The 15,073-nt window shown below is 50.2% G+C and overlaps 1 protein-coding gene and 1 long non-coding RNA gene across 13 annotated transcripts in view; one reads left to right on the plus strand and one right to left on the minus strand.

Moving 5' to 3' along the window:
* Nucleotides 1–15,069, minus strand: part of LOC142003971 (uncharacterized) — a 66,435-nt gene extending 51,366 nt beyond the window's left edge. The window contains exons 1-4 of one of the 7 annotated variants that reach the window (XR_012642918.1): nt 15,055–15,069; nt 11,315–12,375; nt 10,535–10,725; nt 8,573–10,439 (exon numbers count right to left, since the gene is read on the minus strand). This is a non-coding gene — a long non-coding RNA (uncharacterized LOC142003971). Of the gene's footprint in view, nt 1–5,187; nt 8,258–8,572; nt 10,440–10,534; nt 10,726–11,314; nt 13,613–14,882; nt 14,948–15,054 lie in introns of those variants that run through there. The other 6 variants (XR_012642919.1, XR_012642917.1, XR_012642916.1 and 3 more) reach the window with 6 other exon arrangements.
* Nucleotides 1–15,073, plus strand: part of LOC142003969 (uncharacterized) — a 46,915-nt gene extending 31,842 nt beyond the window's left edge. For 4 of the 6 annotated variants that reach the window (XM_074981370.1, XM_074981369.1, XM_074981371.1 and 1 more), the window contains exons 3-4: nt 3,047–3,237; nt 13,673–15,073. In XM_074981370.1, coding sequence (XP_074837471.1) covers nt 3,047–3,237; nt 13,673–15,060 — 1,579 coding nt within the window. In that variant the 3' untranslated portion in view covers nt 15,061–15,073. Of the gene's footprint in view, nt 1–1,832; nt 3,238–13,672 lie in introns of those variants that run through there. The other 2 variants (XM_074981372.1, XM_074981373.1) reach the window with 2 other exon arrangements.

A 15,073-nucleotide genomic window follows, 5' to 3' on the forward strand; every position in this document is an offset into this window, starting at 1 on the left:
TCATTAATGAAGATATTGAACAGAACTGGTCCCAAAACAGACCCCTGCGGAACCCCACTTGTTATGCTTTTCCAGCTGGATTGAGCACCATTAACAACTACTCTCTGGGTGCGATTAGCCAGCCAGTTATGCACCCACCTTATTGCAGCGCGATTTAAGTTGGACTTGCCTAGTTTGTCGATAAGAATATTATGTGAGACTGTATGAAATGCTTTACTAAAGTCTAGGTATACCACATCCACTGCTTCTCCCTTATCTACGAGTATCGTTATCGTGTCAAAAAAAGCTATCAGGTTGATTTGACATGATTTGTTTTTTACAAAACCATGCTGGCTGTTCCCTATCACTTTACTACCTTCCAAGTGCTTGCAGATGACTTCCTTAACTACCTGCTCCATTATCTTTCCTGGCACAGAAGTTAAGCTTACTGGCCTGTAATTTCCTGGGTTGTTCTTATTCCCCTTTTTGTAGATGGGCACTATATTTGCCCTCTTCCAGTCTTCTGGAATCTCTCCTGTCTCATGGTACCACCTTTTGAACCCCTACCAATCATGACCATGAATGTTGCCTTCCTTCTTACCATTACCTCAGCCTGTAGAGTCAGTGAGCTCTTGGCTCTCATAGCAGTACCCCCTCACACAATTTTCAACAAGGAAGGGGTAATTTTGAGACGTCACCCCACTTTTATTCCCAAAGATGTTCAGACTTTCACTTACATGAGCCAATTGTTTTGTCTTATTACCCTAAACCACTTGCCTCACCTTGAGAAGCCTCACTTCATACCCTTGATGTACAAAAAGCACTGGCTTTTTATACAGGCAGAAATAGATTATTTTGGAAAACTGATCATCTGCTGGTCTCTCTCACCGAGCAGTCTGAGGGTGAGCCATTATTGTCCCAACGAGTAGCAAAACTAGTAACTTCATGTATGGCTCAGTACTACTTCTCCAGTGGGATACCACTCCCAATGCAACCATGAGCTCTCTCGACAGGAGTGGTGGCAACATCAACAGCCTTCTTTAACGGGGTTCCCTTCAAAGACATTTACAGAGCAGCTACCTGGTCATCTCGTGACTCATTTGTGAAACATTATGCATTCCAACACCAATGAACTGGGGACGTTTCTCTTACATCAGCAGTGCTATCATTATCCGACCAGAGGCAATACTTTCCCTCCTTCTGACTTTTGAGGGTACTCCTACCGAGTCACCTGATGTGGAGCACCCATGGGGACCACAAAGAAGAAAGCGAAGTTACTCACCTCGGTGCAGTAATTATTGTTCTTTGAGGTGTGTCCCCCATGGGTGCTCCACAGCCTGCCCTCCTCCCAGCTCTGGAGTCTCTCTCTTTTATATTTTTCTGATTCCAGGACGGTCTTCAGGAACTGGCGAGAGCTGGCCCAAGCGTGTGATCAGAGGAGCGTGAGCGGCGAGAAATGGCAGCTACACATGTGCAGTCTGGCTGACTGTGGCTCTAGAAAATTCTCCGTGCCACGGCAATGGGACGGGCCTGACACCTGATGTGGAGTGCCCACGGGGCACATATCTCGAAGAACAACAGTTACTGCACCAAGGTGAGTAACTTCGCTTTCTCCACGTGTGTCGCTGCAAGTGCTCCGTGACCCTCCCATCCTTCCCTCTGGTTGGAGTCTACAGGAACTTAAGGTAGAAAAGGAACAGGTGAGGGCTGTGCCATGCGCGCACTCCTCAGATTGGTGATGGCCTGAGATGACCAGTGTGCATGCGCAGTGTTGGGGGGGGCTGTGATGGGGTTCAGGACTCCCCAAGCACTGCACCCCATCTGCAGGCAACAGTAACTCTCACTCAGCAGGTGCAACAGAAAGTTTATTAGTTGACAGAGACACAGCGCAATGCAGAGCTGTCAGCAGAACCAGCAGAGACAGTCAGTCCAATCCATCTTGGGGAGAGGCGGCCCGAGAGGCGCCTCCAGCTACGGTCTAGCCCCACTTGGCCCAGGCTAACTGCCTTCCCACTATCCCTTCACTTTCTAACTGCCAGCCTGTGATTCAAAACCAGCTGGGTTCCTCCCCACTCTTTTGTTCAGGGACAGAGGTGTTACCTGCCGGCTTAGGTTACAGCCAGCAGGGGGTCATCCCCAGCCAGGGTGAGCTGCTCAGCCTGTCACTCACACACATCCACCCCCCCACACACACACATCACAGGGGCACTGCTCTGAAAAGCATTCCAATCAACAGCGCCAGGACATGCTGACACCTCATTGGAGCACCTGCAGGGACGCATCTTGGAGAACCATCATTACTACACAAAAGTGAGTAACTTTTCCAGTTTTGGCTCTCTAAGGCATCTCACTTTCCTAGATTTATTGGAAATGAATGAGCTTCACAAACATCTGATCATCTGAATAGTAACAGAGAGTAAGCTGTGCTAGTCTAGATACTATCAAAACAAAAAGCAGTCAAGTAGCACTTTAAAGACTAGCAAAATAGTTTATTAGGTGAGCTTTCGTGGGACAGACCCACTTCTTCAGACCATAGCCATACCAGAATCGGATGAATTGACATTTATATTCAAATTCGGAACATTAACACATGGTTTGAATCGCGATGGGAACTTCCTTGGTCACTATAGGGGCTTGTCTGCTTACTTAACTCAATCTAATTCTTGATCTTCCCCCCCACCCCTCCACTCTCTCTGATTTGCTCACCTTGATTATCTTTTTCTGATTTGTCCTCCTTGCTTACTGTTTTTGGTCCTCTGTGTCTTAAATATTGAGTCTGTTCTGGTCTGGCTATGGTCTGAAGAAGTGGGTCTGTCCCACGAAAGCTCACCTAATAAACTATTTTGCTAGTCTTTAAAGTGCTACTTGACTGCTTTTTGTTTTGATCTGATCATCTGATGTAGCTTTTAAATGTTACAGGCTAGGCTCTGAAATTATTAATCTCATTATGGAAAATACAGCAGTACTGTGGTTATTTCACTGTCCTACTGCCTAACTTTCAGATTTGTCTTCAGCCAGGGAAGTGCCAAATATTTAACACAACACTGGCTTCACTGTGACTGTCTAGGTACGTGAACTGTGCTAGGGATGAGGAAGAGCAGAACCTTGTCGCTTTCCAGTATCATGGACAAATCTACTACAGAGTGTGCAAGACCATCTCACCACACAGTGAGCTTCTGGTCTGGTATGGGGATGAATACGGCAAGGAGCTGGGCATCAAGTGGGGCACAAGATGGAAAAGCACAGCACCATCCAAAGGTACTACACTGCAGCCGCAGTCTGGCTAGAAGCTTCCCTGGGCTTGTTTTGGGATGACACAATTTCTAATACCCAGGAACTTTGATACCTTGTCCTGGTATCTCTTTGCCATGAACACCCCAGGGAAATCCTTTTGTTAGAGAGCACACCTCCAATGTAGACGTGAAGAGGGAAGCTGGAGAAGAGAGATGCTGCAGACACCACTGCTGCTAGTGTCTGAAACGAGCAATTATGGGAGCTTTCTGATCTCCCTAGAAAAGCGGCAGTCAATTATTTTTTGTCAAAGTCCATGTTACTTGATCAAGGTATAGCCGGAGCCATCCCATCCATAGGATAGTTTGTGGCAGCCCCCTTCCCCAATCCTGCACTTTAGAGGAGTGGTCCTAGGGTGGCCTGGGACATTACTGAGAGGCCTGGAACTGTCAGCCAGGGGTCAGGCCAGCCCTCCCACTCACCAGTGGTGGCAGAACCCAGCAGCCTGCTCCTTTCCACCTTTTCCCAGCTAAATAGTAACAGAGAAGGAGCTGTGTTAGTCTATATAGTATCAAAACAAAAAAGCAGTCAAGTAGCACTTTAAAGACTAACAAAATAATTTATTGGGTGAGCTTTCGTGGGACAGACTCAGTTCTTCAGACCATAGCCATACCAGAACAGATTCAATATTTAAGGCATAGAGAACCAAATCAGTAATCAAAGTTGACAAATCAGAAAAAAAAACGATCAAGGTGAGCAAATCAGAGAGCAGAGGGGAGGGGGGGAGTCAAGAATTAGATTAAGCTAAATATGCCAAAGAGCCCCTATAATGTCCCAGAAAGTTAGGATCCTGGTTCAAACCACGTGTTAATGTGTCTAATTTGAATATGAAAGAGAATTCAGCAGCTTCTCTTTGTAAATCAGACTGGAAATTCTTCTTCAATAAAACACAGACTTTTAAGTCATTAACAGAATGGCCCACTCCATTAAAATGCAGACTAACTGGTTTGCGGATCAGGAATGTTTTGATGTCTATTTTGTGCCCATTAACTCTTTGTCTGAGAGAGTTTGAATTCTGTCCAATATACAAAGCATCTGGGCATTGTTGGCACATGATGGCATATATGATGTTAGTTGTGGAGCACGAGAATGTGCCCGTGATTTTGTGAGTAACAATCACAAAGTAAAATCAAGTAAAATCATGGGCACATTCTCATGCTCCACAACTAACATCATGTAACAGCAACGAAGGGTCCTGTGGCACCTTACAGACTAACAGAAAAGTTTTGAGCATGAGCTTTCATGAGCAAAGGCTCACTTCATCAGATGCATGTGATGAAGTGAGTCTGTGCTCACGAAAGCTCATGCTCAAAACTTTTTTGTCTATAAGGTGCCACAGGACCCTTCGTTGCTGTTACAGATCCAGACTAACACAGCTACCCCTCTGATAACTAACATCATATACGCCATCATGTGCCAACAATGTCCAGATGCTTTGTATATTGGACAGACTTCACACTCTCTCAGACAAAGAGTTAATGGGCACAAAATAGACATCAAAATATTCCTGATCCACAAACCAGTTAGTCTGCATTTTAATGGAGTGGGCCATTCTGTTAATGACTTAAAAGTCTGTGTTTTACTGAAGAAGAATTTCCAGTTTGCTTTACAAAGGGAAGCTGCTGAACTCTCTTTCATATTCAAATACAACACATTAACGTGGTTTGAACCAGGATGCTAACTTTCTGGGACATTATAGGGGCTCTTTGGCAAACTTGGCTTAATCTAATTCTTGACTCCCCCTCACCCCTCTGCTCTCTGATTTGCTCACCTTGATAATTTTTTTTCTGATTTGTCAACTTTGATTACTATTTTTGGTTCTCTGTGCCTTAAATATTGAGTCTGTACTGGTATGGCTGTGGTCTGAAGAACTGGGTCTGTCCCACAAAAGCTCACCCAATAAATTATTTTGTTAGTCTTTAAAGTGCTACTTGACTGCTTTTTTCCCAGCTAAAGTACTCTGCTTCACTGTGGTGGTAGAAAGCAGAGGGCCCAGCCCTAGTCTTCTCTCTCCAGAGCAACGTGGGTGAGACCTGGGCTTGGCAGAGCCCAGTGGACTGGGTTTGTGTCATTCTGCTTTCTGCTGCTGCGGTGAGTACGGGGTGCCCGACCCCTGCTGCATGCACCAGGCCCTCCTCATCTCTGATAAGCCTCAGGTTGCATTGGTGAGAGATGGGGACTTGAGGAAAGGGGTGCAATGGGGGTAGGAGGGATGGACAAGAGGTAAGAAGAAGTGGAGATGAGCAGGGCTTGTCCTGGGCCATGCATCCCCGTAGGGATGTCCCTGGGTATAGCCAAAGTCCAGACTCCAGAGAAACATTTTTCACATTGTAATGACAATACGTAAAAAGATTTCACGGTCAGTTCAAAATCATCTGATGGTTTGGATTTGGTCTGCGGCCTGCTTTTGACTACTGCTGCCCTAGAAGATAGATTTAGAGTGCCTGCAGCCCTGAACTTGATATGCTGAAGAATCTCCCTCTTTAGTTGCCTTCTGTTCAGCTACTGACGATGACCCCAACACATTCATGTCTCTCACTCAGCAATTCGTAATGGCCAGTCTGTGGCCTGGCACTAGTCCCTCGGATCTCTAACACAGTTTAGGAAGGCAGCAAGTGAACTTCTTGTATCACAATGGTTGAGAAACACTGTGGTCATAAGGAGACTCAAACGCTGCCTGCTGGAAGTTCCCAGCCTAATATCTGAAACACTGTCAGCTGCGCCTCCTGCTCTGCCCATGACTTTATTGTCCAACCCAATCTGACCCCACAGTCTGCTTTATATTAGGAGATGAAGCCTGGGACTGAAAACAGGAAAAACAGTATTTACAGTTAAACTAAGCAGCCAGGCTACAGTTTTTCTGACTGGCTGTCTATCAGATGATCTGCACAGGGTGGCTAGAAGCAGTTTCACTGTTACCATGGGTGCAAAGCTACCTGTCACCCTCACTGTATAGAAAGCCAGAGTTCAGAAATTCAGTTTTTTCTTCAAGTGATTGCTCATGTGCATTCCAAGTTGGGGGCGTGCTGGTGCATGCCCAGTTGGCTGGACGCTTCTTGCCTTAGCCAGTAGCCATAGGGTCTGTGCGGTGCCCTCTGGAGTGGCGCTTGTATGGCAACCCATATATGTACTGTCTGACCCACCCCCTGCTCAGTTCCTTCTCGCCATGCTGTCAGTTGCTGGAGCTCTCTCTCTCTCTCTTTCTCTCAATCTCTCTCTCATCTTAAAAAAAAAAAAGAGAGGAAAAAAAGGCAGTCAAGTAGCACTTTAAACCAGCTTTTAAACTTTTAAAATGCTACTTGACTGCTTTTTTGTTTTGATAGTATATAGACTAGCACGGCTTTCTCTCTGTTACTCTCTCTTCTTGTCTAGTTGGCTGGTAGCTATCACTTGTAAATTAGTTAGTAATTAGTGTAAATAGTTGTAAATAGTTCAGATGGTTAATTTTCACTTGTAAATAGTTTTTACCTAGTTGTCAGTGAGCCCAGCTGGGACTTTAGCACCTCTTGGCATTTCACCGCCAGAGGATGCCCAGCTCTCCAGGATTCAAAACCTGTTCAAAATGTGGCAAATGAATGCCCAAGAGTGATCCACACAGGACTTGCTTGAGTTGCCTCGGTGAGGCACAACTTCACAAACGTTGCACCACATTTACATGTTCTGGGCCTTCAGACCCAGAACTCTGAAGTACAGAGTGCAAAGTTTGAAAGTTTTACTATGGAGGTGGCTCTGCGCCCGGACATTTCCTCTGTGGGAGCTCAGAACGGTGCATCACTGGTGCAGAGCACTCCAGAACTGTTGGTGCCATCAGAAAGCTCCCAACATTGGGACCAGGAGTCGCCGCCCAGCACCTCAAGGTGACACAGAAGCCAGTCCCCGGTGCCTCACAAGGAGAAGAGGAGAGAAGGGGGCTGGTCCCATGAAAGGGTTAAGCACCCAGAACCCTCCAAGGCATCAGCCAGGTCGCACCATGAGTTGAGTCATGAAGTGCAGGCATTGATGCCGGCACGAGGCAGGAGCCCATGCTCTCCGAGGCTGCCCTCAACGCTGGAGGCATTCAGGATGGCGCAGGGCCTCTTACAGATCACAGTGCTGGGACCGATGCTGCTCCGTGAGTCCTCATCACTGTCAGCGGGATCATCCCAGGTGCAGACACCAGCGCAGACTACAGGAGCACTAGCACAGTTCCTGGCACTGGACGAGCCTCCAGAAGGCATACCTATGGTGACCCCATTTGGCGCTCCTTATCACACAGTGCAAGGGAGACAGGAGCCTGCATGAACCACAGGCCCCATGATACTGCTCTGCTCTTCGGCATCAGAGTTGGTGACAGTCTGACTCTTATTGCTCCAGCTCAGTCAGAAGTGGGAGTACAAGATCATTGTACCAGAGTGGACATTGGCGCCGGACTCGTCACCCTGCAGATGAGGATTGGCAAGCGTCCTCCCAAGGCACACCCCACTGGCTCTTTTGGACCCCGTGGGCAGTCTTTGAAACGCAAGGGCAGGCTCTAGGACTCCCTATTAGGGCACCGAGCAGGTGCTAAGGGCGGCACTGTCGGCATCACTGGGGGCGCCCTTGCAGGAACAATCTCAAGGGCTGGCAGCGTCAGAGGCCTCTTTGGTGAAGCTCGGCACCAGCACTGTCACTGTCACAGTTAGCACCAACTCAACTTTGGGCACCACCTTTGCAGGCATCAGGAACCATGGTGCCATCGGTAACGACACTAGCAGTCCCAGTGCCGTCCCAGGTGCCCAACTACCCCGCCATACCCATAATGCAGCCCCCACCTTTATGGGGCGCTCAACCCCAGGTGCCAAGCACAGGACCACAGACTACGGTGCCGGGGACTCAAACAGAGGAACTGGAACCCCCTTTGCCGGTGGCCATGGAAGGGGCAGAGGTGTTGTCCTCGTCCGCCCCAGATGAGGCCTTGGCTGGATCCTCAGCATTCCCAGTGATGGAGGATAGCAGGGCGTCCCAGGGCCTGGGTATACAAGCAGAGGAAATCAGGGATGAAGCAGACCCAGTGACAGATATCCTCTTGGCATTGGGGCCCACCAGGGTAGTACTGCCCATTATTAAAACAATTGCCAATATGGCAAAGACTGTGTGGCAGACCACAGCCTCTACCCTACCTATGTCCAGAAGGAACGAGTGCCCATACTTTGTTCCTGCCCAGGGCAATGAGCACCTTTTTGCCCACCCTCCCCCTGACTCCCTTGTCACTGATGCAGCGAATCATAAGGAGAGAAAGGGGTTTCAAGGCTCTTCCCCTAAAATCAGAGAGGCCAAACGCATAGACTTATATGGTAGAAAGGTTTATTCGATTGGAGGCATCCAGTTAAGGATTGCTAACCAGCAGGCTCTGGTTAGCAGATATGCATATAACACAGCCAGCTCTTTATCCCACTTCTTGGAGCTGGTTCCTCCAAAGAGCAAAACTGATTTTAGTGCTATGGTGGATGAGCATGAGCTCATATCCAGGGCAGTGCTGCAGGCTGCACTGGACACAGCAGATGCTGCCACTAGGATCATGGCCTCTGGGATGGCCATGCGAAGGAGAGCATGGTTACAAGTCTCGGGTTTCCCCTACGAGGTCCAACAGACTATCCAGCACCTTCCCTTTGAGGGGCCATCCCTGTTTTCTGAAGACAGACAAAAGGCTCCACAGCCTAAAAGACTTGAGGGCCACCTTATGCTTGCTCGGCCTGCACACCCTGCAACCCAGCGTTGGCATTTCACCCCTAGGCCTCAGTGTAGACTGGTGGTTCCCAAATTTTTCGGCATCACACCTCCCTTTTGTTTTTTGGGAAACCCTCATGACATCCCCACCTCTTCTTTACCATCATCCAGCCCTCCTTGAACAAAAAACTAAATTCATAATTTTAAATAAACACAAAATCTTGATATAAAATGTTATTTAAAATTAAAAATAAGCACAAATAATTTTTCTTGGTCACTTCTGGTTGCCTGGTGCAGCCCCAGCTGGCCAGATGCCTAAGCCCCATGCCAGCCTCCAGAGCTGCCCATGCCAGCCGCCCACCCACCTGAGACCTGCACTGCTAGAGCTGCCTGACCAAGCCCCAGGCCACTGGGACCAGCCACCTGCTCACCCACCAGCTGCTGGGGCCAGCTGTCCACCTGCCTGCCATCCACCTGAGCCCCACGCTGCCAGGACCAACCACCCACCCCAGCTGCAAGCCAGCCACCCGAGCCCCATGCTGCTGGGGCCAGCCAACTGCCTGCCCACCAGCCCAAGTCACCCAAGCCCTGTTCTGCTGGGGCAAGCCACCTGAGCCCCACAAGTCCCATAAGCTGGCCGGCCACCCGAGCCCCACAAGCCCTGCAAGCTACCCCCGGAGCCCCTCCCCTGCCCTTCCACAACACCAGGCACCCCCAGCCCCCCATCTAACCCCATCCTCCTCCTCCTTCTCCTTCTCCCCCACAACCCACACTCACTCTCATTTGCAAAAGACAGCCAGCTCCACATGGGTGTTTGCTGGCTGCCTGCTTTATATAGTGGCTGTGCTGGGTCACTCACATAAAATGGCAGGGGCTGAGAGCTGGAAGCAAATGCTGGATCTTTCTTCAGCTGGGGGGAATGATGGCGGGGCTGGGTTGCCTTGCAACCCCCTGGAATTTCTTCATGCCCCCCAGTTTGGGAAACCATAGTTCAGACAATTCCTGCAACAATACTGGGATAACAATAGAAGATGGGGCCGCTCCAGTAGGAGACGTCAGGTCCAAAAGACTCAGGGCCAGAGTTATCAAACACCCCCGTCAGGGCCTGAACAACAATTTTGATGGTGCGGTTGGGAGTGACACACCGGTCACCATTCCGGTTCCAGCTCAGCTTTTGTTTTCAATCCGTCTCTCCCGCTTCTACCATGCCTGGTGCAACATAACTTCGGTCCAGTGGGTCTTCCTCATGGTAGAAAGAGGATACGCTATCCAATTTTCTTCGTACCCCCCACTCCCTACCTTCCCTGTCCCTCCTCAGCGACCTCTCTCACAAGACTCTGCTCAGGCAGGAGGTACAGTCCTTCCTCCAACGGGGGACTATAGAGGGATTCCTCAACAATTTCGGGGACAGGGGTTTTATTTCCATTGTTTCCTAATCCTGAAGGCAAAAGCGGGGTCTAAGGCCCATTTTGTACCTGCGAAACCTAAAAAAATTCATAAAAAAGATAAGGTTTCGTATGACATCCCTGGGCCTAATTATTCTGATGCTGGAACTAGACTGGTTTGCTGCTCAACTTACAGGATGTGTACTTCCACATAGCGATTTATCTCCCCACAGGAGATTCCTCTGGTTGTGGTGGGGAAGGACCATTATCAGTTCACAGTCCTTCCATTCGGTCTCTCCTCTGCCTCTGTGGGGTAGGTTTGTAGACCAGCACACCAGGTTGCGAATGTGTCCCTTCCAACTGTGGCCCCCCTCAGTGTACCAACCTGTCAGGGACATCATAGACACATTAGTGACTGTCCCTCCGTGAGTGCTATTAACACTACACTGGTGGCTGGACACCCAGTCGGTCTGCACAGGAGTGCCATTCGACCTCCCTCTGTTTAGTCATGGATGCCTCAGACTTGGGCTGAGGGGCACATTTGGAGGAGCACCAGACCCAAGCCCTGTGGAGCAGGGAGGATGCCTGGCTCCACATAAATGTTCGAGAACTCAGAGCCATAAGACTTGCATACGAGGTGTTTCAAAGCAACTTAAAGGGTCAGTGTGTTGCCATGAATACAGACAATACCACAGCAACGTATAAACAAGCAAGGGGGTGCACACTCCTCTCCCCTTTGTCATGAAACCCTTAGGCTCTGGGAGTTTTGCATTCAGCATCAAATTCTCATGAAAGCATATTACCTCCCTGGGGCCTACAACTCCCTGGCGGATTGTCTCAGTAAGTCTTTCATGGATCACAAGTGGTCACTACATCTGGAAGTGCTTCATTTAATTTTCCAGAAATGGGGACATCCCCAGGCAGACCTATTTGCCGCCCATCTCAACACAAAGTGCCCAGTGTTCTGCTCATACCAGAATCGGAGCCCAGGCTCCTGGGCAGATGTGTTCAGCAATCACTGGTCAGGCCCTCTCCTTTACACCTTCCCTTCGGTGCCACTCATCCACCGGACCCTACTCAAGATTCAGTCAGAGCGGGCATCCGTCATCCTTGTGGCCTCAGTGTGGGCTCGGCAGCACTGATACTCAACCTTCTTGGAGCTGTCCCTCTGCAGCCCAATGGCACTCCCATTACGCCTGGACCTGCTGACGCAGGAGGAGGAGAGACTGCAGCACCCGAATCTTCAAGTGCTACATTTCACAGCGTGGAAGCTCCATGTCTGAAGGTGATGGAGCTCTTGTGCTCAGAACCTGTGAAAGACACGTATAGCCAACTGGAAAAGATTTTCTATCTGAGCAGCTCAACATGGGTTATCCCTGGGGCAAACTCTGATACTGGTTATTCTGGACTACTTATTCTTGACCCAGGAAGGGTTGTCACTATCCTCTATCAAGGTGCACTTAGCAGCTATTTCAGCCTTTCACCCCGGGCAAGAGCTATTGTCAGTCTTTTCAGACTCCGTGATAAAAAGGTTTATGAAGGGCCTGGAAAGGATCAGGCCGCAGGTGCGACCCCCTCTACTGGTGTGGGACCTCAGTCTGGTATTGTTAAGACTTATGGGGACCCCTTTCGAACCCCTTGGCTCCTGCTCCCTCTTATTTCTCAGTTACAAAACAGCATTCTTGGTAGCTATTACCTTGGCCAGGAGGGTGTCGGAACTAAGGGCTGACGGTGGACCCACTCTATGTGGAGTTTCACGAGGATAAGGTCAGGTTGAGACCTGATCTGGCATTCCTGCCGAAGGTGCTCTCCCCTTTTCATATCAACCAGAATGTCGCCTTACCAATTTTTAACCCAAAACCTCATGCCTCTCCTAGGGAGTAGTCTTTACATACTTTGGATGTTTGAAGGGTGCTGGCCTTCTATATGGACAGGACCAGACCCTTCAGAAAGTCTCAATAGCTGTTTGTTGCCGTGGCAGACAGGATGAAAGGTCTTCAGTCTCCTCCCAGCAGATCTCCTCCTGGACAGTGGCCTGTATTAAAGAGTGTTATAACCTGGCAGGGGTTCCCCCATCCCTAATCAGAGGTCACTTAACTAGAGCACAAGCTTCCTCAACAGCATACTTAACCAGGGTTCCTATCCAGAACATCTGTAGGGCGGCTACCTGGTCCTCAATTCATATGTTTACAGCAAATTACACTTTAATGCAGCATGCACAGGAGGACGATGTGATGGGCAGGGCTGTCCTGCAGTCCTTTTGGCACTCCGACCCCACGTCCTAGGCACTGGCTTGTATTCACCCAACTTGGAATGCACACGAGCAATCACTCAAAGAAGAAGAAAAAGTTGCCTATTCTGTAACTGGTGTTCTTTGAGATGTGTTGCTCATGTCCATTCCAAAACCCTCCTGCTTTCCCCACTGTTGGAGTAGCCGGCAGGAAGGAACTGAGTGGGCGGCGGGTTGGGCAGTACATATATGGGCCGCCATACAGGTGCCACTCCAGAGATCACCGCACCAATCCTATGGCTACTGGACAGGGCAAGAAGCTTCTGGCAACTGGGCATGTGCCAGCGCACACTCAACCTGGAATGGACATGAGCAACACATCCCAAAGAACACCAGTTACAAAACAAGTAACTGTCTTTTATACAAAATACTTTCAAAACAAGCTTACAGGTCAGAACAGGCCTTGGATGGGAATAGTGAGTGGCCTCTCAAACTCACTATTGACATCTGCAGTAGTGCTAGTGATCTTCAAACTAGTCAGAGCTCGCAGAGTATTTGGTCAGGGTAATCCGAGCAAAACACCCAGCACCGTTTGTGCCCACAGCCTCTTCTGCACGGTGAAGACAGTAAGAGGCTCTGGAGGGTCACCCAGTGTGAGGAAAAAGGTCTCTGCCTTCAGGTCTTAAATACTACAGGAGTGGGCATTTTAGAAATACTTAGAGACACAACTCTTTGCCATGGTTTGTTCTGCTGGCCTTGGGAGAGAGGAATCCACAGGGACCAGTCCAGAACCCCTACCTGGGAGGGAAGAGAAAGACAATGACACTCATAGCAGGGACTCAGAACAGCTAGGCATGGCTTTAGGTCTGAATCTGGCTGTCAGGAGATAGAATGGAACCCTGGAGAGGTGTCACCCATTAGGCCTGGTGATACAGGGAATAGTTCATTTTGTATGCTAAAACTAAAGTCTGAGCATCACTAATTGTCTGATGCTCTTGGTCCTCCTGATGTGGCAGGACAGTAGTGCAAAGCCTTTGGAAGGGTCAGCATATTGGAACAATGGTCATTTCCCATCTGAACTCTGGTTTGTTTTTGGACACAGTGCATGGGCAGAATCCACACTGCTATCCATGTCCTAGCTGCAGGCTGGTGTTCAGCAGTAGAGAGTACCTCAGCCAACATTTGATGCATAAGCACCAACCTACTGGATTGCAGACTGAAGAAGGTGCTTTGGAAGGGGAATCTTGCCTTAAAACTGAAGGTCTTGCCTTTCCACAGGATCTATCAGCACAACGGCTGCAGCCAAAGTCCAGTTCTATGAGCAATGGCATATGTGAAGAGAAAGCACATATGCAAAGGCAGAGGGAAGGTGCGGGAGATCGAGTGGCTTCTACCTTATTGTCAAACTTGCCCCCACAGAAGTGGGCAGACACAAAAGGGGAGCCACATGCACAGAGTGATGCAGGGGAGGAACGAGATGGCAGTCGCAGACAGAAGTGGTATTCCTGCACCAAGTGTGGACAGAACTTTCCCAGACCATCACACCTGATTAGACATCAGCGGAGCCACACAGGAGAGAAATCCTATTTTTGTGGGGAGAGGTTCAGCGGTTCATCAGCCTTCAACACCCACCACCACACCCACACGGGGGAGAAGCCCTTCCAGTGCCCCGACTGCGGGAGACGGTTCAGTTGTTCATCCAGCCTCGCCACCCACCGCCGCACCCACACAGGGGAGAGGCCCTTCCAGTGCCCCGACTGCGGGAGGCAGTTCAACCGGTCATCCATCCTCGCCACCCACCACCGCACCCACACGGGGGAGAGGCCTTTCCAATGCCCTGAGTGCGGGAGACGGTTCAGCTGCTCATCCATCCTCGCCAGGCACCGCTGCACCCACACGGGGGAGAGGCCCTTCCAGTGCCCCGACTGCGGGAGACGGTTCAGCTGCTCATCCATCCTCGCCAGGCACCGCCGCACCCACACGGGGGAGAGGCCTTTCCAGTGCCCCGACTGCGGGAGACGGTTCAACCAGTCATCCAACCTCACCACCCACCGCCGCACCCACACGGGGGAGAGGCCTTTCCAGTGCCCCGACTGCGGGAGACGGTTCAACCGGTCATCCAACCTCACCACCCACCGCCGCACCCACACGGGGGAGAGGCCTTTCCAGTGCCCCGACTGCGGGAGACGGTTCAGCTGCTCATCCAGCCTCACCACCCACCGCCGCACCCACACGGGGGAGAGGCCTTTCCAGTGCCCCGACTGCGGGAGACGGTTCAACCGGTCATCCAACCTCACCACCCACCGCCGCACCCACACGGGGGAGAGGCCTTTCCAGTGCCCCGACTGCGGGAGACGGTTCAACCGGTCATCCATCCTCGCCAGGCACCGCCGCACCCACACGGGGGAGAGGCCCTTCCAGTGCCCCGACTGCGGGAGACGGTTCAACCAGTCATCCCATCTCGCCAGGCACCAGCGGACTCACGCCTAGGAGGGGAACAACT

The sequence above is a fragment of the Carettochelys insculpta genome, chromosome 30, assembly GCF_033958435.1.
Source record: "Carettochelys insculpta isolate YL-2023 chromosome 30, ASM3395843v1, whole genome shotgun sequence".
Lineage (NCBI taxonomy): Eukaryota > Metazoa > Chordata > Testudines > Carettochelyidae > Carettochelys > Carettochelys insculpta.